We start from the raw sequence: 27,593 nt of genomic DNA, 5'->3' as shown, positions 1-27,593 counted from the left end.
AGGGCCTCTGTTATTATTGAGAAATTTTTGAAACTGTTTCTAATTGTAAATAAACAAAAGACTATTAAATAATCGCTTTTATGTCAGACAATCACGAAAATTGAAGTCTTCTAAAAATGTATGAAAGGCTATAATACATTAATTTTTTTAAGAAACACTATTCTGCAGATAATTTAAAACCGATTAATTTTGATTCTAATAGAAAGAATTTCGTTGATTACTTATTTAGGTAATCACAAAAAACCGAAGAAATTTCTGAAAATTTCAATAATTATTACTGCGAAAAAGAAAATGCTTAAGTTTTTTTTAGCTATATTTAGCTATAACTGTGTTTATTCTTTTTTTACTGTAAATTTTCACCCGAGTGCAACAGCTCAATTCCTAAAAAGATGACATGCCTTTCAAGATTAAACGACGAAGAAAAACAAATTATAAAAAACTTCAACTTCGTGTCTTATTTCTGCTTATTTTATTTATTTTTATGTTATTTAAAATAAAAAAATTTTTATGTGTATATAGAATAAGATTAATATTATTATATACACACGTAGAATTTTTTATTTACAAAACAGTGGTGAGTTTTAATTTAAAAAATAGAAGAAACAAAAAAAGCAAATCACCACTGATACATGTTTTTTGTGCCTCTGAGAGTACACGCAGCAGCAGTAACAAAAGGACACAAAATTTTATTTACCTAAAAAAGTAATAAACTTTTTATTTACAGAATATTTTATGAACGTTATAGTATAGCTTTCAGTAAAAGACGTCCAGCGTCAAGCCTCATTACGTATTATGACAAAAGAGTATAATAAGTTGCTTAAGCTGTACGCACTGATACAAAATTATTTCAAAGAGCAGCGCACAACAAGATACATGTATGTGTATTAGGAAAAGTCCATACATATTTAAATTAATTTGAAAAAAATGGGAAAATCAAAGAGGGAACTGAAAAAATAATGAACATTGTTTTTAACGTTAGAGAGAGTCTTTAAATACATTCAGTACAGTAAAATTTGCAGAACATGTAACTGCAAAAAAGACATAAAACTAAGAATGCAGTGATAAAAATTTTAAAGTGTATGGTTAAATAAATAAACGTGACTTAAGTTCACTTAAATCCTAAACACTAATTTGTCTAAGAATTATTATCAAGAGAGACAAAATATATTATTATTTAATATTAATATTTAGAACAATATTTTCTTAAACATTACCACGACAGGATGTATATATGAAGTGTTGTACGCAACACAGTCAGTCAGCTCACGGATGCTAAATAAAACGCTCCTTTATCACTGTATTAAATGATAAGCTTTAATTGCTGTAAATGAAAATTATACGCAGTTTTACATGTAACAAAAGCTTGTGCATTTAAGTTCATTCGCTTATAATCCCGAACCTTCTGGCAAGTTAGGTTGTGCCTTGCTCGAAATAAAGATCTTAACAAATCACATCTTCGGGAAAATATATTTTTTAACACTTGAAAATCCATTACACTGAGTCAGTTTTAAAGTTTGAATGAAAAATTTTAAAAGATTTAAAAAATTGAATTTTCAAGGCATAAAACAAAAAAAATATTTAGGAGTTTGCAAAAAGAGCACGCATAAAGAAATGCACATTTAAACATACTAGTGGGGCTCTGCCCCCCTGCACGCTCCACGCACCAACCCTCGAATTTTTTAATCAGTTAAATACTTCATTTTTTCAGTTTGCTTTTTAAAGTTGAAAAAATAAAAAAATCTTTGTAAAGCATTTAAAGAGTCAAAACAGAAGTGGTGTAAATTTAATAAATACCTTTTTCCAAATTTTTTAATCAATGTTTGCCCTCGTTTCTAATCGCAAAAAATAACCAAGGAAATAAAATTTAAAAGAAATTTTTAATCATTTAATGGATTACATAGTGCTTCCAGAAAAAAAGCCTACTACGTTCTTCTTACTTTACTTTAACATCCTAATATGGAATTCTAATTAGGCCTCATTTTAAGTACAATAAGAATATTTAAAAAAGTGATAAAAATGAGAAAATAGTGGTTATACTCTCTGGCCGCAATGAATCTCTCTGATCGTAAATCACAATTTTCAAAATTATATGTGAAAAATTAGGTAAAATTTTTTTTATTAATGGCCTAGAAGGTTCAGGAAAAACATTTCTACGTAAAACGTTAATTTATTATTTCATTTCTCGTGGAAAGAAGCGTTATCTATGGAATAGACTGGTATAGCAACAATATTACTTCCAAAAGGAATAACCAGTCATAGAACTTTTCGTATACCATAAGACAAAAACAATGTAGAAAGTTCGTTTTTAGAAATTAAAATGTAAAAAAAAAAAAATTAAAAGAAATAAATTCAATTATTTAGGACGAGGTTTCTATGATCCCAAAAAAGCCTTAGAAATATTCGATGGAACTTTGCGTGATTTATGTAATACATACATCTATTTTGGAAACAAATTAATAATTTTTAGGTGGAGACTTTCGTCAAATTCATCCAGTTTTAAAAAATAGTAATAGAAGTATGATTATATCCAAAAGTAGTAAATCAGCGTTTCTTTCGTCATATTTTCCTATAGTAAAATTAATTATTAATATTCTCTGTTATGACTCCAAATTTTCTAGATTATTGTTGGTAATCGGAGAAGGAAAAATAATATTATTTGAAAATTATGAATCATGGAAGACTGATAAAGTGTGCTCAATAATTTCCTTTCAAAATAAAAATTGTTTAATACATAATGTTATTCTCACTTCTTAATAAATATACTCAATTTTTAAACAGCAAAATTCTAAATCATTTACCAGGAGAAATGAAATCTTACTATAGCAAAGATCATGCAACTTATAAAGAAGTTGATAAGCCTAATGACGATATTTACATAAATTTTCCAGTTGAAGTTTCAAATAATTTTCGTTAAGGTTTGCCACCTCATGAGCTAAATTTAAAAATTTGAGCAATCCTAATGTTGATCAGAAATTTAAGTATTGCTGACGGTTTACGTAATGGCACAAGGTTACCAATAACAAAACTATTTTAACATATCATTGAAACTGAAATTATAACTCGTGAAAAAAACAGAGAAACAGTTTTTATTCCAAAAATTACTTTGAATACTGGAAATAAATTATCACTACCCTTCATTCTGAACAGAAAGCAATTTCTTTTAGCATTAGCATTTTCAATGACCATTAATAAATCTCAAGGCCAAAGTTTGGACAAAGTTGGTTTATATTTAAGAAAACATTTATACTCGCATGGCCAATTGTGTTGCTTGATCAAGGTTAAAAATAAAAATGCATTATCCATTCATGTTGACCATGATGATAAATTAGTAATAGAAAATATAGTTGAAGAAGTAACTTTTTTAATTTACTGTAACTAAATTTAATAAATAAATTTTACTGATTAGTTTTATCTTCAAGTTTAACCAACATTATCATTATTATTAAAATATAAAACAAAAAAAATTCCTTTTTAAAGTGAAAATTTCAGACTCATAATTAAGTAGTATGTTCCAGTATATAAACTGCTAAGTAAAAAACAAAGTAAACTTTACTGACTTATTTAAATTGCCTTTCTGTGGAAAGTAGAGCTAACGGCAAGAACCACGATTTAGATATTCGACTGGTTTATTGATTGTATTACTAATTGTATTGCATTAGTATAATTTTAGAATGTAGTAAAATTATACTTCTGAATAATATCATTAATAAACTTACTGAAAATCTTATTAAAAAAATCAACGGGCTTTTAGCATTACCTCACAGGTGGTGTGAAAATTTTCTTATTATGTGTGTGGAGGGGGACTGCGAGGGGTACTTCTAAACATTGTGAGGGTACGTTGGAGGGACAATTGGAAATTTCAACCCAATTGTAATGATGGAAAAATATAAGGGATCTTACTTCATTGTGTGGAGGGGCCAGTGGGGGTTGTGAAAGAGGTATAAGGGGGGAAAAAATTGTAAGGGTGTCCAAGGGGTGGGGAAAGTGGGAGGGATAATGAATGATAAGTCAAGGTTAAATTGTCAGAGAAAATAGGCGAGTCTTACCTTAAGTTGTAGGGGGTCGATTGGAGAGTGTAAGGGGCCTGATGGAAGGCATCGAGAAGGTCTTAATGCCAAACTCACTAAAATCACTATTTAATATAGGAAGATATATCTTTCTACGTTAGATACTGATTTTAAAGGGTCATTCAACACAACTCCCTCTCTACCCTCCACCATCTCTCCATGGCCACCCCTTAGCTAACCCTCTAAGTAAAGAAAACTTCCAACAGTTTTTACGTTATTTTTATTAAGTTAAAAATTTGGTTAGCCCCCTCCCCCTCCTCACCCCTCTCTAAAGCTTTTCTGTTTAATTTTAATGAGCTCCCCTCAGCCCATGTTCCATCCCCCTCAATGCCCCTCTTAATAACGTGAAATTCTATCAGTTTTACCTAAATTTTTATTTTGTTAAATTTTTGTTTAGACCCTCCTGTGATCCCCCCTTTACACGAACAAATAATTGTATAACCCAAAAACGGGATAACCCAATAAACCCCCCTTGTTATTTCAAAGAATATCCTTCAGCCTTCCATTTGCAGCATCTCTAAATAAAGTAAAATTATATCAGTAATCATGGTATTCTTATTTTGTCCAGTTTTTGCACCTTTACTCTCAGATCTCTTTACCATTTTTAAAAAAGCCTTTCATTTGTCTCATAATTTCTAAACAGCTATTTTTTACTATTTTTTATCTTTAGCTCCATGTTATTATTTCTTATTCGAATGTAATAATTATTTTAGCTGTGTAATTTGTTAGCACATTTCTATACTGTCAGTATTTACCTAATTTTTATTGGGTTTAATTTTTGTTTAGTCCTTTTCTATCCCCCACCCCCATAACTTTATAACTCGATACCCAGATAATCCAAGACAATTTTTAAAAATGTCCTCCAATTACTTATCAGCCGCATCTCTAAATGAGGTATATTTATATCGGTTTTCATGTCATTTTTAGTTATACGACTATTTGCACCTTCTGTCTCAGCTCTCCTTGAAGTTTTAAGGAAGCCTTTAATTTGTGGCACATAAGTACATTTTGATACTACCGTCGAGGTAGTGCTATGGAGCACTGATTTTTTTTCTTCAATTTTTGTAAAGCTTACTCAATGCATTACTAAATATGTATTAGAACATGACATATTTTTATACTAAATCAATGAAAACGGACAAACTTATAGAATATTTGAACCATGGACCTAGCTCGTAGCCTTATTTGCCACAAAAAGATGGAAATTATATTTTTTTTTTAAATGTCAAATAATGTGCATGGTCATGAAACAAAATCTATGAAATAATTTCATTGATTTACTACATTTATTAATTATTTAAATGAATTGCACAAGAATATTACGTACCATTGCATACTTTTGCTAAAAAAGGAATTTAATAAATTCTATTTTAATTTTTGCATCTTGATTAACGTAACGTATAATTGATCTTGCGAAAACAGTGGCTTTTTCAGATATAATCAAATATTATTGAAACTTTGACCTTGAGATTAATTAATAGTCATTCGAAACGCTAAGACTAAAGAAAATTGTTTTCTGTATGAAATAAAAGGGAGTAATAATGAATTTCCTGTTCTAAGAGTCATTTTTGGTACAAGATTTCTCTTTTAACTTTTTTCTCTAGTTGTAATTTTCACTTAAATATTATATTTACATAATTTTCTAATTTATAATCTTGTACCGTTACATAAGCCGACAACTATACTTAAATTTCGTATCAACATAACAATTGATTCAATTTTTAAATTAAACTTATGCGGGTGTAAGCCTTTACGAACATTTTTTAGAAATTTGATTGGAAATTTTATATAAATATCAGTATCACATTTATCAACAGTCTTGTGAGAAGCATGATCTATGCTATTATATGTATTCATTTTTTTTTTACATGATTTAGAATTTTATTATTCAAAAAAGTAAGTATATTCGTTATAAGACGTAAGTATAACGCTATTTATTAAAAAGTTAATATCTTTACTAAAAGTATTGGAACAAACATCAGTTACTTTTTCATTTATGTGGTACTTAAAATAATTCAATTTTTTCTTCTCTAATATCCAATAATAATTTTGAAAATGTTTTGTCAATTGAACGAATATTTATATTAAGGAGGCTTGGGCGTTTGGTGTCGTATCTATTGAGGGGCCCCTGTGGGGTACTTGTCATACAAATGATTCTTTGTAATATTTTTTTTATAATCATTTTGATTATACACATGTGTGAACAAAATAGCAATAATACGCGAAGAAGTCATTGGAAAAATCGATATTAAAAAATTTAATAGTTTTCCCGAGGTACCTTGTGAAAAGATGACGGCCCTGCCACGATAAAGCTGACAACACTGTACTCTCTTGCTCTCATCTCCTATTATATACCTATACTTGTGTTAGACTTGAATTTTAATGCTTGTATGTTTATGAATGTACAGCGCATGCGCACTTACAGTACCTGAACAAAACAATTCTCATGTTAGATGTTTTTCTCGCTATTTTCTCAAAATTTAACGTGTTGATCCTATTCTTTTTTTGAAATAATAGATTCTTTATACTTTCAAGTACATGTACCAATTTAATGTGTGGGCCCACAGCTTTTTATTGCGGTACGGTAGTCTATTGAATTTTGGGTTCCGTAAGGTTGCGTGTTAAAATGACGAATTTTCACAAGCGATTTTCTCGAAAATAAATGTGTTGACCTACCTATTTTGTTTTCCTAAAAAAATCTAGCAAACTTTATCTATATAATCTCTGAATTTCAGACCTAGCCAGCATTTAATTCAAAATCGCCCAAGCCTCCTTAAGTTTTAGAATACGTGGCAACGATAAAAGATATGACGATTTAATGTATAATTGTATGATCATGCTTGTATTACTATTTTTTTAAACTGGAAGAATCTGTCTGAAATTGCATTCTAAAACAACTCATTTATTACCAAAATGTATATTTATACAACATAAATCACGTAATATTCTTTTAACTATTTCTAAGACATTATTTGGAATCATGGAAGCCTCGTCCTATATAATTAAATCTACTTTTTTAATTTTTTTTTTTCAGATTTAAATTCCAAGAACGAACTTTCTACATTGCTTAAGTCTAATGGTAAACGAAATGTTCTATGACTGGTCATTCCTTTTATAAGTACACGTTATATTGTTGCTATATCAGTCCATGACACAGATAACATTTTTTTCTACGAAAAATGAAATAATAAATTAACGTTTTACATAGAAATGTTTTTCCTGAACCTCCTGGGCTATCAATGAAGAAAAATTTTATCTGTTCATTCACATATAATTTTGAAAATCGTGATTTACGATTAGGGAGATTCACTACAGCCAGAGAGTATAACCACCATTTTTTCATTTTTATTATTTCTTTGAATATTCTCATCTGTATTTAATATTAGGCCTAATAAAACTCTCATATTGAGATGTTGAAGTAAAGTAAAAAGAACCTATTAGAACCATTTTTCCGGAAACACTGTACAATCAGTAATGTAATTAAAAATACTTTTCAAATATTATCTCCTTGGATATTTTTTGCGATTAGAAACATCGGTATGTATCACGAATATTGCTAGATTTAAAAATTTGTTGCCAGACAATAGTTTTTATTTTTGATTTATCAATAGAATTAAAAAAAAAATCTATTTTTTGAATTTGTCACAAAGCTACATATAATTGGACATGGGAAAATAAAGGTTCTCTTAAATATAATCTTCTAGAATATAAACGTTCGCCCTGTGATCTATTTATTGTCTTACAAAAGCCAAAATCAATAAAAACTGTTTTAGTACGTAAAATAAATAGTGAACAAGAATGATCCCCGGTAGTTAGAGTGATTCTAGTTATAAATACTATTTGTCCTTTATTTTTACCTGTAGTGATTTCAGCTTTACTATTATACCTCAATAACTTTGTGATGTGTAAACAAGTTTTATTACATAATTCGTCTATTATATTTAAAGTTATCATCAACATTACTACTTCTTTTTTTTCAATTTTATCTTCAAAGGTAGTAAGCATCTATAAATTGCAATTAAAACAATAACTTAAAAAATAAACTTTATATTTTCGTCAGATTAATCTATTTCTTGTGCTGCTGCATATTCTATACAGTATTAGGATGTAGCAGTTCCTTCCATGGTGTTTAGTACTATATTGTTCCAGAATTAAGTGTATTTGTTAAGTGATGTTAAAATAACTCGATTTATGGAATAAATATTTGGTTATCAAAAATTGTACTGCAAAACTCTTTCGTTTTCTATTTATATGCTATTGTAAACGAATAGTCTTACTTTCGTCTGTATCTTTTAAAAATGAAAATAATTTTTTATTCAGTGTTATTTGATTTTTTTTAGATCTAAAAATATTAAAGAATCTCCATAAATAAGAGTATTTTATTGTTTTTTCTATATTGGCTGATTTAAAGTTATTCTTAAAACCGATAGTATTTGTTGGAAATATTCGCCTAATATGATTGTTTATTTTCTAAAGGTAAATCATTATAACAAAAATTTTTTAATGTTTAATTCACTATTTTTAAAACTTTTCTTTAAATCATTGAAGCTTTATTACATATTATTTCTTAGAAAAACTCCAAAGACCCTCATTGAGCACCACAATTTTCCGGAAAATCCACAGGCTTTCTATTGCCTTGCTGAACTTTTAAAAAAAGACATGGTTAAAACTTTTGTGAACCCTAAAGGCTGTTTTTTGTCAACTTTGTTAAGTTGTAATGTATTTGTTGGCAAGGTAGTTCGACGTCCGATGGCTCTAAAAAAGACAAGTGAGTTTAACTCTTTTTTGAATAAAGTTTTCAGCAAATTTGACTGCCTGGATACCTTAGGGTGATCTTTTCTGGCTTGCAGTTGTAGTACCAGACTGATCGAGAGGAAAACTTCAACGTCTGGAGCGTTAGAGCTGATTGTAGTGTCCTTTCCCAACGTCTTCTTGTGTTATACTGGAGTTTAAAGCACCTTTTTTGCAGAGTTCAGTTGTTGTGGTAATCTAAGGGGGGGGGGGTAAGGAGATTAGTTCGAGATACTTGCCCGTTGGAGAATGTCCTGTTTGCCCAAGTTAATGTTTCCTTCATAGATTTACTGTTAGGTTCACCCAGCGTAGACTTCGGACAGGATCGGTGATTCCTGGTGGAATGCTTGTAGTTGAAATGGTCATGTAGGGTCATTGGTTGCCGGGGTTCCCAGCCTCGCCATGAACAACTTTGCTCGTAACGTTTGCCAGTGAATGACTGACTTAGTTAATAAGTGGCCGGCTTGATAAAGTATATTAATGGACGAATCGTTGCCAAATTGGTAGTAAAATGTATTTGTTTGCATGGTAGTTTAACATTAAATGGCCCTAAAAGAAAGTGACGACATTTATGGTTAATTAGAGAACGTACAAACTTTTGATAGTCCTAAAAAAGGCCAGTGGTGATACTGTTAGTCTTTCCATATTTTTATATTTAATGATGGAGAGGTGGCTATGGGTAGCTTGACTTACCTTGGGAGTCTCTGCATATGGAGACCATGCTGAAGAGGGGTACACCACTAGCCGAAGAATATCTCGTCTACGGATTATTCCCCGAATAACGAACAGCTCACCAGTGGTTAGAAAAGTTGACCTTAAGAATATACTTCCATAAGTATCCTGTTCAAATGAGCCACTAAGAATGAGGTGGATTAAATTTTTAGCCGATGTGGCTGCCTGAAATTCTTAGGGTTATTTTTCCTGACTTTCTATTGTAACAAAGTCTGCTCTTGTAAAGCACCTGATTAGTTGCAAGAATAGCCACGATACCCCACATTGTTAGAGCATATTGTGCTCTGGCTAGACATCTCTTGGTATTACGCCGGAAACTTTGGCATTCAGAACGCCTTTTATTCGTGGCACTCGTTAAATCTTAAGATTCGAAATGGATTTGAAAGTAAGTCACTTTTCCATTTTAGAAAATTGTCATCGGTGGAGACGAAAGGTTGGGATTCAATTAAATACTAAATAGTAGACAGTTTTGTGTGTGTGTGGGGGGGGGGGCAGGTAGCCAATGCAAGAAAACGTAAATAAGGTAGGATAAAAAATGGGATTTTGATTATTGTAAAAAAAGACCGGGTAGGAATAGCAAGTAGATGGTAGAAGTCTTAAAGAAAGGACTTATGAAAACTAAATCAGTAAATGACCGTGATGAAATAAATATATAATCAGTTTATGTTTATGTATCCTTAGAGGACTTAAGTAACATTATCAAAGAGCTGGAAAATATAGACTTTTTAGAGGAGGACAAAATGATAATAGGTAGGGACTTTAATATAAGAATGGGAAGTTTAAGTTGTGAAGCAAGGCTTAAGTGTAAAAACTTAAATAATAGAAGAAATAGCAAAGACAAAGTAAGAAGCAATGAGGAGCATAAGTAAGCTGAGGATCTTGGATAGTAAAGGTTGCTATGTGCTAAATAGCAGTTGGAGAGGGGATGAGCAAGGTAATTATACACATACAGGGGCAATGGGCAGTTTGGTTTTAGATTATGTGATGGTAAACGAGTCAAGAGCGAAAATAATAAACAATTTTCGGATATAATATACTCAGATCACTTACCACTTCAAATAGAGTTAGATTATTGTTCTAGAGTTGAAAAACCAGCTAAGAAAATAGTCGAGAAAAAATAGTCTATTCATGGACTGAAGAAGGCATCATAAGATATAAAAGTAATTAAGAGAAAATAGAAATGAGAGTAGAGAATAGGAAAAAGTGCTATGGTGTTATTAGAAAAGTTGAAAAAAAAAGATTCTGGAAGCGATGGTAAATAAAAAATTTTAATAAAAAAAGCGGAAGTTAGGTTACAGGGCGTGGTGAGATAGCTTCTGTATCAAGAGAAAAAGAGCAGTTAAGTTAGCTTTAAAAAAAGTGATGAGCAGATAAATTTTCTTAGAGCTTATGTATAAATGAGAAAGAGAAGTGGGGATACTATTATGCAGATAAGGAAAAAATTTACAAGGATCAACGTAATGACTTTAAAAAATATAAAAAAAGCAAGGTTTGGAGCTTTCTGAATAAATTTAGTAAAAAAGGAAGACGGTAGAAAATAGCATAAGCCTGGATACATTGAAAGGACCTTCCAGATTATTATTAGACGGTAAAGTAACGAAAAAGGTTGAAAGCAGGGAAGAAATAATAGACAGAGCTCTGGTCATGGAGTCGCTTAGTAAAGAGGATATTTGGTGAGCAATAATTTAATTTAAGAAAAGATGCAGCTGGGTTCGATGGAATACCAAGCGAAGCATGAATTTAAATAGGGGAGGAAATTTTTGACCAACTGACAGAAATTATATGAAAAGTCTGAAAGGGTGAAGAGCTACCGGAGGATTGGAAGACAGCAATTCTAGTTTTACTTTTTAAAAAGGGGGATAGAAACAATCCTAAGAATTACAGAGGTATTTTACTGTTACCAACGGCTTACAAAGTTTACAAGTTTAATTTATAAAATCATGTGGTACAAAAAAGCAAAAGTAAATAAGGAAAAGATATACGCGTAACTTGTTTACTTACAGCGGCCTTTGATACCATAGACAAGAACATTATGTGAGACTTCTTAGAGAAGACAGGGATAAGTAAATATTTAATTGAAAGAATTAAAAGAATATACGAGGAAACAAAAGTTACAGTAAAGGATAGTAAAGGCACAACCAACGAATTTTGGGTACCTAAAAGGTTAAGGCAGGTATGTCTACTGAATCCGTTTCTGTTTTTTTTTGTATATTGCTGGCCTTGAGGAGGCACTTAGAGTAAGAAATGTAGGTAGAAGAGCAGTGGGTAAGGAAATATTCTAGACATTGGCATATGCAGATGACTTGGTATTAGGAGCCTTAAACAGGGAGGCAATGCTGGATGAAATGGGAACTTTAAAAACCTTTGTAGTTAAAATAAAACAAATACCGAGCTGCGTTAAAACTAAAATAGCCGTCTTTAATAGTATGATGAGTGTTCAGTTTTGTACCTGAATATTTGCCAACAAACCTTTTCTAAATTCAAATTGCGCCACGTTCGTTATTCTTGTATTAAAGTTGAAGTAATTTTCCGATTATACGCCTTTATCATCGCGTACATTTGCAATGCCCAAGAGACCGTTTTACCTTTACTCTTGTACCTTTATTTATCAATGTACTAGAATTTCTACTTAAACTTTTGTCTCTATAAATATTGCTCTGCGAGCATAGTAAGTTAGTTAGCGCGCCGCGGCGGCAGAGAAAGCTTCTCTCTGCTTGCCTTCACTTGAGCACATTTTCATAATTTAAGCACTGTAAATATACTGTATAAATTTTTATTGCACATTTGCGTTACATTCATTTTCCGCCGTAAACCACTTCCACCTCTACACGACTGAACTGGATTGGGAGCAGCATAAAACCCCTTCCCTCGTGAACATTTTTGGTGGCAGAGCGTGGTTCCAGGGACCGACGGTGAACGCGCTCTCGCGAAGCTGCAGTAGTGAGTCATTCAAGGAATCAGAGTGTGTGCATGCTCTCCGTGCTTGAATTTGCCAAGGCGGGCGGTCGTTAGCTGCCAACACTCAGCCCTATTATCAAGCGCTTCATCGCGACATCGACTGCGTCATGGCAGACGTCAAGGAACTCAAAATTTTACTTAAGCGTCAACAGGAGTTGTACAAAAGCATTAGCAATTCTTACGAAAACCTCAAGAAGCGCGGCAAGGATAAGTTCACTTGTGCAATCATCGAGAGCCGTATACAGCAACTACGAATAAACTGGGATGACTTCAAGGACACTCATCTCAGAATTCTCAACATTGCTCCAGACGATACTAAGGACATCGGCTATTTCGATGAAAACAGCTACGAAATCGCCGAAGAAGCTTACCTCGATTCGGCAGCTAATTTGGCTGAACAGCTCGGAAAACTTCCTGCATCGCCCGTATCAGACCCAGCTCCTGTTCCACCAGCTAACTCTCGCAACCTGCCGTCCATTGCTGTGCCCACATTTTCCGGACATTTCAACGACTGGCTCGAGTTTAAGGATCTGTTCTCTGCGATCATAGTCAACGATTCTCGACTTTCCAACGTCGAGAAGCTTCAGCACCTCAAGACGCATGTGCAAGGCGAGGCGGCTGAATTGTTGAGGACGATCCAGGTAATCGACGCCAACTTCGAGGCTGCATGGAAAAGGTTGGAGGATCATTATGCAAACAAGCGGCGCTTGGTTGCCGCGCTAACTCGCGATTTGCTAGCCACGCCGGCTGTAAGCAACGAATCGCCGCTCGAACTTAAGGCATTGCTCAGTGGCACTGTAAATGCCTTGGCTGCACTTAAACAGCTTAAGCGTCCGACGGACCAGTGGGATGACTTGGTGGTCGCTGTTACAGCTCAGAAACTCGACGCTCGAACTTTCCGAGAATGGGAGTCATCGCTCAGCAGTACCCACGAGCCCCCTGCACTTGAAACGCTCGTGCGTTTCATTGAACAACGCATCTCGATGCTCGAGATCGTCGCCTCTTCTACAGAGAAGGTAACACGGAAGAAGGACAAGACGGCGTCTTCTACTTCGCACGCATATGCCGCCTTTACGGAGAAATGCCGCTTTTGCCCAGGTGAGCATTTCATACTACGCTGTGCCGATTTCAAAGCAAAATCGCCACATGAACGCAAACAGTTTGTTGAGGCCAAGAACATGTGCTATAATTGCCTTGGTGCTCACAAACTCGCAAGCTGCAAATCAAGCAAACGATGCCTAACTTGCAACGGGCATCACCATACGCTGCTGCACGAGAATTCTGCCACTACAGTGCATCTTGCATCTTCTGCATGGCCTGCTACACTCACGAAAGGGAGTCGCGTATCCTGTCATTGGATGGCATCGCCAGACTCTTCAAACACTACGCTGTTGCCTACTGCGCTCGTCCGAATTCAAGGCCCGGACGGACGCACACTCATCGCTCGTGCCATGCTCGACAACTGCTCTCAGCGATCCTTTGTTGCAAAGAGCCTGCTAAGTAAACTTCGCCAGGAATATGAAGAGGCCAGCATGGAGGTCATTGGCATCGGTGGCATCAAGACTCCGCGAGTTCATGAAAAAACTTACCTTACTCTCGCCTCCATGGTTAGCGACGGGAAGCTCACGTGCGAAGCTCTAGTGCTCTCGCTTATATCCAGCTACAGGTCAGGAAACTTCAAGCTTCCAGGCGACTGGAAGTATACACAGGGTTTGGAGCTTGCAGACGACTTTCGAGCCGATCTGACAGAAATCGAGTTGCTGCTAGGAGCTGATGTGCTTCCACGAGTTCTTCAAGAGGGCTTACGCATCGGACTACCTGGGACACTTATGGCCCAGCGCACCATATTCGGCTGGACGCTTTCCGGTCCATTACATTATTGACATTTTCAAAATACAGACTCTAAGTTTGTTTTACATAAGTGCAGTGCTAATTGTTAATACTCCGTTTACCCCGAACCGTAGTATGGCGGGCGGTATGTTCAGTTTTGTACCTGAATATTTGCCGACAAACCTTTTCTAAATTCAAATTGCGTCACGTTCGTTATTCTTGTATTAAAGTTAAAGTAACTTTCCGATTATACGCCTTTATCATCGCGTACATTTGCAATGCCCAAGAGACCGTTTTACCTTTACTCTTGTACCTTTATTTATCAATGTACTAGAATTTCTACTTTAACATTTATCTCTATAAATATTGCTCTGCGAGCATAGTAAGTTAGTTAGCGCGCCGCGGCGGCAGAGAAAGCTTCTCTCCGCTTGCCTTTACTTGAGCACATTTTCATAATTTAAGCACTGTAAATATATTGTATAAATTTTTATTGCACATTTGCGTTACATTCATTTTCCGCCGTAAACCACTTCCACCTCTACACGACTGAACTGGATTGGGAGCAGTATAAAACCCCTTCTTTCGTGAACAATGAGAAACAAAAAAAGGAGCCTGGTATTCGTATAATGATAAAATAGAGTAAGTAGATAGGTTTAAGTATTTATGCTTTATTTTAAACGGTAAGAAAAGTTTCAAGGATCACATGGATTTATTAAAGAAAAAGGGGGTAATAGGAGCAAAAGTAGCTTGGAGTTTAGAAGAAAGAAAATGTAAAGAAGACTTTAGTATAAAAATGATGTTGTACAACTACCTGGTAAAAAGTGCTATAAGCTATGGGGCGAAACTTTTTGAGTTGACGGAGATTCAAGCACTGGAAAAAATTCAATATAATTCCTTTAGATACGTGTTAAAGTTAGAATTCTGTGCTTCGCGATATTTAATTTTGCAAGAGATGAGGATAAATAAATTGAAAATTGATGTTAAATTGAGAGCCGTTAAGTTTGAAAAGAAGGTATCCAGCCTCGACGAAAACAGGCTCATCAAGATTTGCTTTCGGTAAATATCAAAGCGAGGGTCTAGATTGCAGTCGAATGTGGACAGGAAAAAGTTTTTAATAGATTGGGATAAAGTGAAGCTAAAACAGAAAGTATAAGAAACAGTGGTGCAAGTATATGTGATAAGTTATATGAAAGACTAAAATATATCGAAAAGCAAGAATGTGAGTCAAAAATTAATGTATCAAAGTACAACAAGCGGTATCGTGATATAGCGTCTATTGGTGTACCTGAATATTTAAGATTTTGTAAAAAAGGTATGAATATAAGTTGTATAGGGAGGGTGAGGTGTGGTCAGTTTGAAATGTTTGGTAAATATTGGTTGAAAGAGCAGGACTAGGTATGTATTTTATGCGAAAAAGATTGAAGAACCCTAGAGCATATGTTGGGTTGTTGTGACGGCTGGGAGAATGGCTGTATGCTAAGTCCCGAATATGCTGGGATATAAATCGTAAGCCTATTGTGTAATACAAGATGTACTGAATTTGTAGCTAAACTTTTTTTTATGTTTAGAATCTAAATAAAAGGAAAATAAAAATGAGACGATAATGAATGCTAGTCAAACTTATTGTTTTTGTAATACTTGAACGACAGTTTTGTGCTAGTCCTTAGTTATTGTACAAGGTAAAAAAAAAAATACAGGATGTATTAAAAGCGTGGATATCGCTTACTAATTATTGTACGTGGACATAAAAATGTAAGCTCCTGTAAATAACCTAAAAAAATGTATTGGTCACTCAATTTTTCTTAAGCGTGGCGTTAATCATCTTTTTTTGTAAAAAAAGTCCGTTTTTGGGCCAGTAGGCTGAAAATTAATGAATGTAACCAATAAACGACATATTAACAAAAATAATCGATTAAAGTTTAATTTGTTAAGATCCAAAAATTTTGCATTTACAGTTTTACCTACAAATGTAATGTAGAAAAGTTTGATACTATGAAGGAGGTTTAAGCTGCTTGGAAATGATTTTTACCATTTACAGCATTAAGACGGCACTGTAGAGAAAAATGTACTATGAAAAAAAGTTTGATTTAAATGAGCTCTACAACTACTGCATTTAATTTTTTGTTGTAGAATTGAAATTTTTCTTCATTAGGGTGGAAAAAAAAGTTTTTTTTGCTTTTATCACATATATTTTGCATAACTGAGCATCTGCATTGCATGACAGAGTAACATTGATGATACAAAAAGTTGTATTGTATTGTGATCTGAAACTTTGCTGTTGAACACAAACATGCAAAATGTGTGTTAGAGCCAAGAAATCTGTTTTTTATCTGAGAGTGATGTAGTAGAAATGCTGACAATATTTTCCTTTTCGATGACTGTATGGATGCAATACATCAGCTTTGATATTGAACTTAAAGTTATCTACAAAACTTGAGAATATTTGAATAACAATTACTTGATGTACTCGAAAAACTTTATGGCGCACATACATACATACATTGTTACGGGGTGCCACCGATGCGGATTTTAACGAGGCAAAATTTGCAACCTCGACCGGGCCTGTGTTGCCCGGATACCCTTGGCGACACTTCCTGTAAGGGATGTACGCCTGTACGCGGGTCTCGTTCGCCGAGATACTGCAGGGGCCAAGTATCGCGGCGACCTTGGACGTCGTCGTCGCTTCTCACGACTTTTTCACAACACAAGGAGGAAAATCGAGTACACAACAAATAAGCTCTCGCGAGTCGTATTTTAATTGAGAGAATATATTCGAAAAGAAGTATCAAGTACAATAAAATACGTTTGCAGGTGTATGCGTGTGTGTGTGTGTATGTGTGTACGCTCGTCCAGCGCAAATACTCGACGAGCTCGCGGCGCAAACTCGCGAACCGGGCAGACAACGCGGGCTATTCGAGGGCCACTACCCTTTACAATCCGCTGCCTGCTGGCAGGTACTTACGGCGATGCGGGGTCGCTCCTCGACGATGCCTCTCGCAGGCCAAGTCTACTCGGAAGCAGTGGAGCGGGTACGCTGAGGTCAGTAAGCGTCCCTACTGGCAGCGTTCGAAGGCCGAGATCGACGGTATCGGCCTTGGTGACCCTGAGTCCGGCGTCGCCTGCTATCACAGCAGGATCCGGACACTCAGCACCAAGCACTGCACCAGGGACAGCTTAAGCACAGCGGCCACGACAATAATCGTAGGAACGAGAACACTCCGGAGGACGCTTCTCACGTCCACCAAAACAAAATTCGCTTCTGGCGGGGAAATCACCTTGGAGAAATTGCTTCTCGCAAACCACAACAAAAACTCGCTTCACGCACGTTCGCTGGCCCAAGTTAATCTAATCCCTTTTCAGCTTTTTTTTCCTTTTTCCTCTTTTCCTAACTGTCCTCTACGCTTTTCCTCTTTTCCCTCTTTCCCTATCGATCCTAGTCTACCGATGATGACCCGACGGTATCTCACCGTCACTATGTGACTAACTCAGATCACCATTGTACATGGTTTGAAATTTGTTTTATATCAAGAAAAGATGATTTATAAGTGGTTACACCTTTTTCTGATAAAAAAATTAGGCACTCTAATACATCGGTCATGCCTACAAAATTAATGAAAATTTAATAAAATTTAATCGTTAATGTAGGAAGTATACAAATAGTAATGTAAGTTATTGAATGTTGACAAAAATTTAAAGCCTAAATAATGGTAAATAAATCTTTTGAACTTGTAAATATTTAGAAAAAATAACTTTAATAGAAATCACAAAAGAAATGATGTTTAATAATACTGCTCAAAAAAATTAATCATTAAAATTAGGATTGAATTGTGAAGATAAACATAAACATAATGAAGTATGCAGTTTCGAGACAAACTTTTTTTAGAACTTAAACTAAAAAGACATTACGTTAACAATACTAGGAGTGTAGGAAACGTTGAAAAAATATCAAGTTCGAGATAAAAATTTTTTTCTAAAAATCCTTAATAATTATTAACAAATATATCCAAAAAAAAGCTCAAACTCAAGTTTTTTACTTAAAAATGAGTTAGAAGACATTAGTAGTCTCTGGACTGCCTTAAAAATAATATGAATGGTGTTTTTATTCTTAACTTTCTAAATATCAACAAAAACTATGAATACGATGGATTTTTGTCTACTTTAAAGTTCTGCCAAAAATGTGTATGACGATTAACACGTATGTCTGACATTTGTTCTTATCCCTTTGAAGACCAAAAGACCGCACACAAGGTTTTAAGCAATTTTTTTCTTACAACCTCAATTATTTTCCGACGTACTAGATGCAATTCCGAAAATTTGGTTGTTCAGATATTTTGCTGGGTCTTGATCACTTGCAGAGATTAAATTTTGCATCTGCATTGTCCACCATGATACGGACGGTTCCTTAACTGTCACAAACTAACTGTACCTTCAATTCTCCTCCCGCAAAACCATAATCGAGAAATATTTTTTGTTAAATATAGTCCGTCCGGCATTTCTTATCAGTCACGAAATAGCATAAGCAGTTCGCTGACTATTTTTTGATAAACTGGTCCACATCTTTATTCTAATTGTCTCAAGTTAATTGTTTACATTTAGTCTGATTAGCTAATTTGTCTACATTTCACTATTTTTTCGTCATTAAAATTGTTTTTAATTACTTCCAAAATTACTTTCCAAAATTAGACGCAAATTATTAGACTGGTGCGATAAAACCAAAAGGTACTTGCATTAGCGCATATAAGAGAAAGAGAAATCACCCATAATTTTTCAGTTAAATATTGTAAATCAATCATGTTAAGATTTTGAAGTATATTTTCATCCTAGGTTTTAAAATTGAGATGGTAAATTACTCTCCGACTGCTTCAATTATTGTTTTCTTCAGTGCTCTTATTAGAAAAAAAAAAAAATTAATAAATTTAATTTTTCAGAAACATAAATCACGGTTCTTGGTTGACTTCAATACAATCTGATAACCCTTTATTACCAACAATTCTTTATTTTTCTAATTTAAAACTGCTTTACCTTTGACCCCTGATGATCTAGAAATATATTTAAAATAAGAAATAAAATATCAACTTCTATGCATGAAAAATTAACCAAGTCGTTAACAAAACGTTAAAAATCCAAAGATTGAATGAAATAAATAAGTAAATATGAACTTATTAATTTCAAACATGAAGATTAAAGACCATCGATCGTCTCAGTAACAAAATCTTGATGTTGTGCTATGTTGTCTAATTATTGCGGAATCTAAGGAAAACAATTGATGACGTGCGTTGAAACGCATATTCCGTGTTTAAAATATTTGTATTAAGATAGCAATAAAAATTAGCTATCGTTAAGTACTACAGTCCTTACTCAAATGTGCTGGTAAGTATTACACTATGCTACGATAGCTTAATAAGAAACATATTAATAAAATTTTTAGAATGACTTAGATACTGAACCGATAAAAAAAACTAAGGGTATGTAGTCATGATTATATACAGTTACAACAATCCAAATTTTAAAAAATTGTACTTCATCATATATTTAAAAAAAAACAATACGCATAAGATATTCCACAAGACACATCAGACCTAGTGTACATACTAATGACTTCAACTTGGTAAAGTGATAATAGCTTTTTATTCATGTAGTTTTCAAGGTATCTCCTAAAATATTATTAACCAATCTGATCCTGATAAGGTTGATAAGGTTGATATAGAATAGCAAAATGTTGACCATTGTGATTTAAATAGAGAATGCAACACTCTAAAACTGACGATTATTATTACATTACTATCTACAAATTTAGAAATATGTTATTGACATTAATAGTCGTTTGACAGATAAAATTATTAAGAAATTTTACTTACACGGAATAACGTAGAACCTCCCGAAAGAACGATATTTTGAAAAAGAATTTTTCTAAGATCTAAATCAGATTTTTGAATAGAGTACATTAATACTTCGTGAAGACCTTCATATTCTTCTCCAATTAAGTCAGGACGAAATAATACTTCCGGTGCTCGAAACCTTGCAGGACCAATCTGGAAATGTATAAATTTTTTAAATAATTTTCTAACATAATCACAATAATGCAATGATGTATATGTTTATATCACTTATTAGTAATACCCTTATATTTTACATAAAATGTGAAGTGCAATGCGACAAAGATAGTGATTCTGTACAATTTATACAGAAAACTCTATTTGTATAAATGCTACTGAGCTCAAGCAAGTACACAAACTCAGAATTAAACATAGTGTGCAAGATTTACCAATCTTATACATACAAACAATTTAATTTTGGGTCTACAAAAACCAAAAAATATATCAAATCATACTTTCAATTTAAATAAACCATATATTCAATACTTTTGTCATTCTTTTTCATATTTTTATGCTAGTGGCATTAACAGAGATCTATAACAACTTGAAATTTTCGAGAAATACGACTAAAATAAAGTGGAATCACACTTAACTATTACAGAATTTTATTCTATGAAGCACAGAAATATTTTGAAAATATATATTTCAACCTCCCGAAATATTTGATTACTGAATTTATAGAAAACAATTAGCAAAATCATCCCCATAATGTTTCTGGGTATTCCTCAGAAGTATTGGTATAGCTGATATTGGGTATAGCAAAATTCAAACTTTTGTATCTTTTTAATATTCTCCTTCTCTCCAATATTTGAGTCTTAACCGATGTTCTTATTGTTAAAAAACAAAATAGCCTTAAACCATGAAAAAATTTCATAACTCTTCAAACTTATTTTAAAAACTTCCATTAGCTTTATTGAATAAACTTTTAAGGTACACAGCTCCTTAGAACGGACTTCAAATTGATCAATATTCAAATATAAGCTGTTCAATATTAAAAACGATTCACATGAGTTTTTAAATTGTTTCGCTTATGAAATTAAACTTCAAAACTAAGATAATTTATACAATATGAGGTGATAAAATCTATATCCCGTTAAGAGTTTTTTCCAATCGTACGTAGTATTTAAGTAAACTGTTTATCTCTATTACTCTTTGATTTGAGATTTCATACCTTTGATCATCTGAATCTAATTTCGAAAGCTTTTACAATCTTAATGGTAAATTCCTAACAAGTCCTTTAAAATTAAAAAAGCTATTAACTCCTCACAACTCTTTCGTGTGGGCCTTTAAAACAAATAATTTTCTTATGTTAGTCTCCAACTCCCACACCTCCAACTTCCAAAATCCGATAAACTCAATAACATGATATTATGAAAGTCTGTAACTCCATTTAAAATATTGTATAATTTAATAGTCTTTTAACATCAGCTTTTAAACCTAAGAATTTTTTGATGATCCAACTCGTTCTCAATGGAGAATTATTTAATTTTTTAATTGAGCAACAAAAGATACTGACCAAAAAGCATTTAAAATGACGGAAGCTTTTAGAGTTCATTGTCTGATTCACAATTTTCAATATGGTATTTAAATATTCATGAAGTACTTATTTTTTTTACATTTATATTTATGTACTTATTATCAAGATTATTGTTTGAATTTATAACAAAGCTTTTTTTAACAAACAACAAGATTAATAATAAGAAGTATTCAATATGTTATTGTATGTTCCATAGAAAACAGATCAATCACAAGAAAAATGGCGCACAATAGAATCCACTTACCGAAGCGACATAGCGAGCTAAATTAATTTCTTTTTATATTTAGTACATCTTTCACCTTACGTCTTTGTAAAGTCCTTTGTAATATGTTCATGTATTCATTTTTGTTTTGTACTCAGTGTATTAATTTAACATTGAAGATTTATTTCATGCTTTTTAATTTTAAAATATTTGAATTAAGGAAAAAAATATCATGAGGAACTAAGTAATGTCTTATGTAATTTAATAAAACAAGAAAAGTTCATATGATTCAAGAATGCAAGTATAAATTTTTTAACTAACGTTAACAATTTTTCTTAACTCAACTTATTTCTATAACCACAGTAACCAGTTGAATGAGAAGCTAATAAAGGCATACAACTACCTATAAGGGCAAAAAAGGAGAAAACACAAGGTAAAAAAGTTCCTTTTTTTGGATGTCTAGATCTAACTGAGTTTAGCAACTGTAGCTGGATTAAGAAGAACAAGCTAGGCACTGAATACTCACATCTCTTTACTTTAGAATGGATCTGCTTGTTTGAAGTAAGAAATATTGAGTTTATAATATACAACCCTTGACAAACATGAAAACAATAAACAGTTAAGCTCATCCAAAGTACTGGAAAAAATTTTTAAATAGTAACAATACTTGAATAAATAAAATATCTGAAACTAGACAAAAAATACGTTTTATATGAATAAGTACAAGTTGTGGTAATCTTTCCTTAAGAATTTGTAGTTATTAATCTTTCGTGTGAAATGCGATGTGTTGTGCTTAATTGTGTAGTATTTAAAATTAATCGAATGTATCGCATTGTTTTATACGTGACTTACTTGCATTGTTTATAATTTTCTTCTCCTAAATTCAACTTTTTTTTCAAAGCTAATTTATCATTATATATTTTAAATTAAATACTTTTTTGCAACATTTTGACATCTTTTCAAGTATAAAATGTTGAATAACAAATTTGATATCTAATTTTTTGAATTGTTAATTGATTTTACTTTCTGTACAATGATTTAAAAAAAATTATCAAATTGATTAGTTTAAATTTCATAAGCTGACTTAACACAACAAAAAAATAAAAAAAGTTTACATTGTTTTGTTTTAAATGAAACCATGTCGGAAGAAATAGTTGCATTGCATCTGCATGATCATATCAGCGTAAATTTTGACTAAAATTTCAAGTAAAGCATATGAGGCATAGAATAATTCGAAATCTTTCATAAAGACCATAAAAGATAAGAATAAATAACAGTACCAATGAAAGCTGTTTTTCTGTATGTACATTTATACAGTAGTAGGGCTACAACTTCCTGCTTGCTTTGCACGCTCATCACCACAGCTCCAGCTTTGCAATGAGTTAAAATTTTTTCTTTAGTTTTTAAGTAAAAAAAATTGTGTTATTAGAAAATCAATGCATTTTTCTATTTTGTTTTTCTTTTTAATTTTTTTCAAATTTTATAATAATATTATACAAAATAAAGCAGTCTATCGATACTTAGACAAGAATTTTTAATTTAAAAGTACCACCCCCTTCATTTCCCCACAACCTCTAGCGCTAAGTAAGAAAAAATTTAACTGCTATCAATGTTATTTAAATTTAATAATATACGATCCAGAGCCTATCAACCCCCCCTCCCCCTCGTCCTCTTGACCACCCTCCATAATTTCCAGAGTCTCTCAAACAATTTTCCTACGTTCCTGCTACTAAATGAGGAAAAATCTTATTAATTTGTCTGTTATTTTATCAACAAAAAAAATATTCGTTATTTTTTTCCTGATCCCCCACACCACTTATTCACCCGGCATACTTTTTTAAGTGCCCCTACAACCTCTGCGCTACCCTCGCAGCCCCACAGCACTATACTTAAAACCTACATCACCGATCCAGCAACAATGCAATTTTTGAGAATGTACAATAGATGTGTCCGCTATTTTAACTTAACAAAATGCTTCTGTATATTTTCTAACCACAACTTTAATAATACGTAAAAACAACTATTATTTATAATTGTGCACTATTATCTATTTTTTTAAATATATTGATCTGTTACATCTAAGGCTTCCCAGGTAAACCACTCAACTCCATTTTTTTAAAAATTAGGTTAAAACCAAAAAGCACATCCTTTTTTAGTATACTTTCATTTAAACAATTTTTTTAAATTGATTTGAGTTGCCGGTTTCCCGTAATCAGCACAAGACCTAAACGATTAACTATTTTTTCTGCCCAACCGTTCTCAAGAAAATCGTTGCTGCAGCAAAAATTGATGATTGTAAGGTGCGGAAATAATGGAAGACTATTGAATTTAGTAAGTATCCCCGTTTAAAAGAAATTTAATGTAAATATGTGGCTTTTACGGATAAAAGCTCTTATACAATGTGCATACGGTACAGTGTATATGCAACTCACATCACATTTGGGCTGTTATACATGAAAGAAATTAGTAGTGAAACGTCAAATTTTCACTGCAATATATAAAGGACAAGGGTAATGGATTAATTATAAACGGGTACGAATAATGGCACTAATCTCAGAATCATGCCATAGAAAAGCTTACTGCTTTCACAGGGGTAAAAATTCATCAACTAACATAAATTAACTATCGCAATTGGCACTCCAGATTAGTTAAGATCCCTCAAATTGCAGTCCAAGCCTCTTGACCGACGACAAAGAAAAAAAAGTCAAAAATTTCAATGTCATTTTAAATGGGAAAAAATAAATCGTGTTACTTTTCATCTGGATTATCGTTTTGTCGTCAGAACTGTATGAAGTTCGATAGTGCTATGTTTGAGTAAGAAAGATCTACTTCTTAATGAAAACTAATTAGTCAACAGGTATGTCATTTATCCTAATGATCAAATACGTCTTTTTGTTGATGTTAAATATTTACAAATATGTGTAATCGAATAAGTTATATGTTCTCAGCCTAATCGAATAACTCCAAAAGCGACTCATAGCAAAAAATCGATTGCATTTTTTGATCACCTAAGTAAAATTATAAAGTTTTGTATTCGTACCTAACATTAGGCACATCAATAAACATGCAGCTTTAGCGTTGTCAAAAAGTATCTTTTTAATTTTTAAAGCTATTTTTCTCAAAAATCACAAAAATGAAGTTAATCAGGCTGTCCAGAAAGCCACAGATATAACTATCGGTGAGTATTGAATTTAAATTGACTAAGTTTCTCATGTTATTACTATTTATTTCATGTCAAGTTAGGTTTTAGATGGTTCCGAGTTCATAGTGAGACGTAACATGATAAGAAATGTTTGTTGAAACTCAAGTAGTAAGAAAATAATATAAACCACGGTAGTCATCACTATCAGTCCTACGGAATCACGAAGATACATAATACCTTGACACATTATTTTACGAAGATAAAATATAACAACCAATTGATACAGAAGATAATTTTGTTTGGTTAAAATAGTTCATCTTAATTATTATGCATACGCTTTTTTTTTTTAAATCAGTTAGTCAGCCGCTTTCTGGTCTCTCTTTCTCCGGCGCTCGCGTGTTTTTTTTTAAGCTAATATCACTGCGAAAGGAGACAGACGGATGAAAAAAGCCTCATGTACGTGTGCGTACGTTCTGTTCGTGCGATCATAGCCAGCAGCTACTTACGTGCTAATATCTTATGATTTTTGTGCTTGGTGCAAGCTACGTCCATCTCTGCGTCGCTTGTTATTTAAAAAGTCAAGTTCACTCGTATGTGAATCTCGACAGTCCCATGTTGGGACTTTTTCGTTACCAGGGCCCCATACGTGCTTGAATAAGTGCATTTTTGTACCGTTGCGTAATCAGTCGTCCTATGTGCGTTTTACGCGACAGACTGACCTGCATGGCGTTTTTTTTTTTTGCATAAAACAAACGTTATATTGTATCGTATTTTATCTTATATTCTTTCTGAGTTTGTAACAATTCATTTTAAGTTCTCTGTTAATAAATTGATAAGTTTAGTCCAAGAGCCCTTCTTTATTTAAAAGTATTTGTATTTTGTTTACTAAAAGATTTTGAAACTAAAAAATACTTTCGTATGAAAACAATCAAAAAGACCTTGAAACATAGTAATTCCTGAACAAACAATAATTTTCGTTGAATGAGATTTTTAGTATAAAATCTTAGCATTTGCTTCTTTTAAATTATTGCTTTTTAATACACGTATCACAAAATTTTTTTCATTTATTCAAAGAAAATTGAATAAACAATTTAATACAAATAAATAAAATATATAGTAATGCTAAATCTAAATTTTAACCATCGAATTATTTTCATGTTTAACTTGCATAAATATCCCTTCACTTTTGCACCTCAAAAAAAAAAACAAAAAAAAAATGAAAATTATTTCCCAGTACATAATTACTTAACATAAATAAATAAATCGATATTTTAAGCTTTTGATTTTAACGTATTGCACTAAATTTTAAGCGAACGGGGGGTTGGCACACAATTAGCGTAGGGGCGCAAAGCTCTACTAGTATACATGCATAAGAAAGAACTTATGTAAATATTACGTGCTTTAAGGTTATATGCTAATAACATGAAGAATTATGAAGACTGTCAGCATAATTCTGATATTGTCAATATATATAAAATTGCAATTTTTATTCGTTTGCATAAATCTCATTACAGATATGTAAATATAGATACACAAGTCTTATCATACCTTACTAGATATGTAAAAAGATGCAAGGACAAAATTTTTTTGGCCCCTTTTTACTACCCTTCTGCCTCACTCAATTTAAGGGTGAATTTGTCGCAGTATTACGTGTTTTGCCTGACCGTCATTTATTTAAGATTTCTCTCAACCCTCCACACTTCATCACCACCATCCTTTAAAAATTCGATTGTAGTCTTCTACAATCCACATAAAAAATCATTCACGAATTATAATCTCACGATTTTTCATACAATTATGGTGCAAATCAACATTAGTCACGTTTACATTGACAAAATTACTTAATTTATTTCAGATAATGAGAATTATCGCACGATAAGCGCTAAGAAAAGCATATTTACTAATACAAACATATCTTATAATATATCGTTGTAAGATAAGATTTAGTCACCAATTTATTATCATCTTCCCTGTCACCCCGCAACATTTTCATTTATTCCTTTAGCCCTTTATAAAAATAAGCAGAGATTTCCAATACTTCTCCTGTAAATCAACCCGATAAAAAATATCCTACAAAAACGAAGCTCCCCTCACCACATCTCCATACATTTTAAATGACCCCCTTCCAGCTCTTTCTACACCACTATGTATAATAATAAATTAAAGCAAATTACTAATCATATAAAAATGTAAGACCATATCTAGTTAACAATTCCCCATCGATCCCCCTAAAAATTTTGAGTAATTACTTAACCCCCTAAGAATAAGCAAAAAAAATCCCAGTATTTTTATGTTAATTTAACCAGATGAAAATTATTCTTCCCAAAATAAGACTCTTTCCACCGCCAATAATACAATAACCCTTTCTTGTCCTCTACACACTCCCACACATTTCAAGCAACCCCACCCCCCTCTACAACCCCTTGTTTGTCACTCTTCAGAATAGTACTTAAAAGCA

At 32.7% G+C, this 27,593-nt stretch overlaps 1 protein-coding gene across 5 annotated transcripts in view; it reads right to left on the bottom strand.

The window, feature by feature from the left end:
* Arp1 (Actin-related protein 1) overlaps positions 1-27,593 on the bottom strand; it is a 553,556-nt gene that overhangs the window by 179,896 nt on the left and 346,067 nt on the right. For all 5 annotated transcript variants that reach the window (XM_089597204.1, XM_089597206.1, XM_089597207.1 and 2 more), the window contains one exon: positions 20,237-20,410. In XM_089597204.1, the coding sequence (XP_089453330.1) occupies positions 20,237-20,410 (174 nt within the window). The remainder of the gene's footprint in view (positions 1-20,236; positions 20,411-27,593) is intronic.

This window comes from Copidosoma floridanum, unplaced genomic scaffold, assembly GCF_036245765.1.
Source record: "Copidosoma floridanum isolate Cflo_tuat_1 unplaced genomic scaffold, Cflo_Japanese_pri ptg000031l, whole genome shotgun sequence".
NCBI lineage: Eukaryota > Metazoa > Arthropoda > Insecta > Hymenoptera > Encyrtidae > Copidosoma > Copidosoma floridanum.
This window is presented reverse-complemented; position numbering and strand designations above follow the sequence as displayed.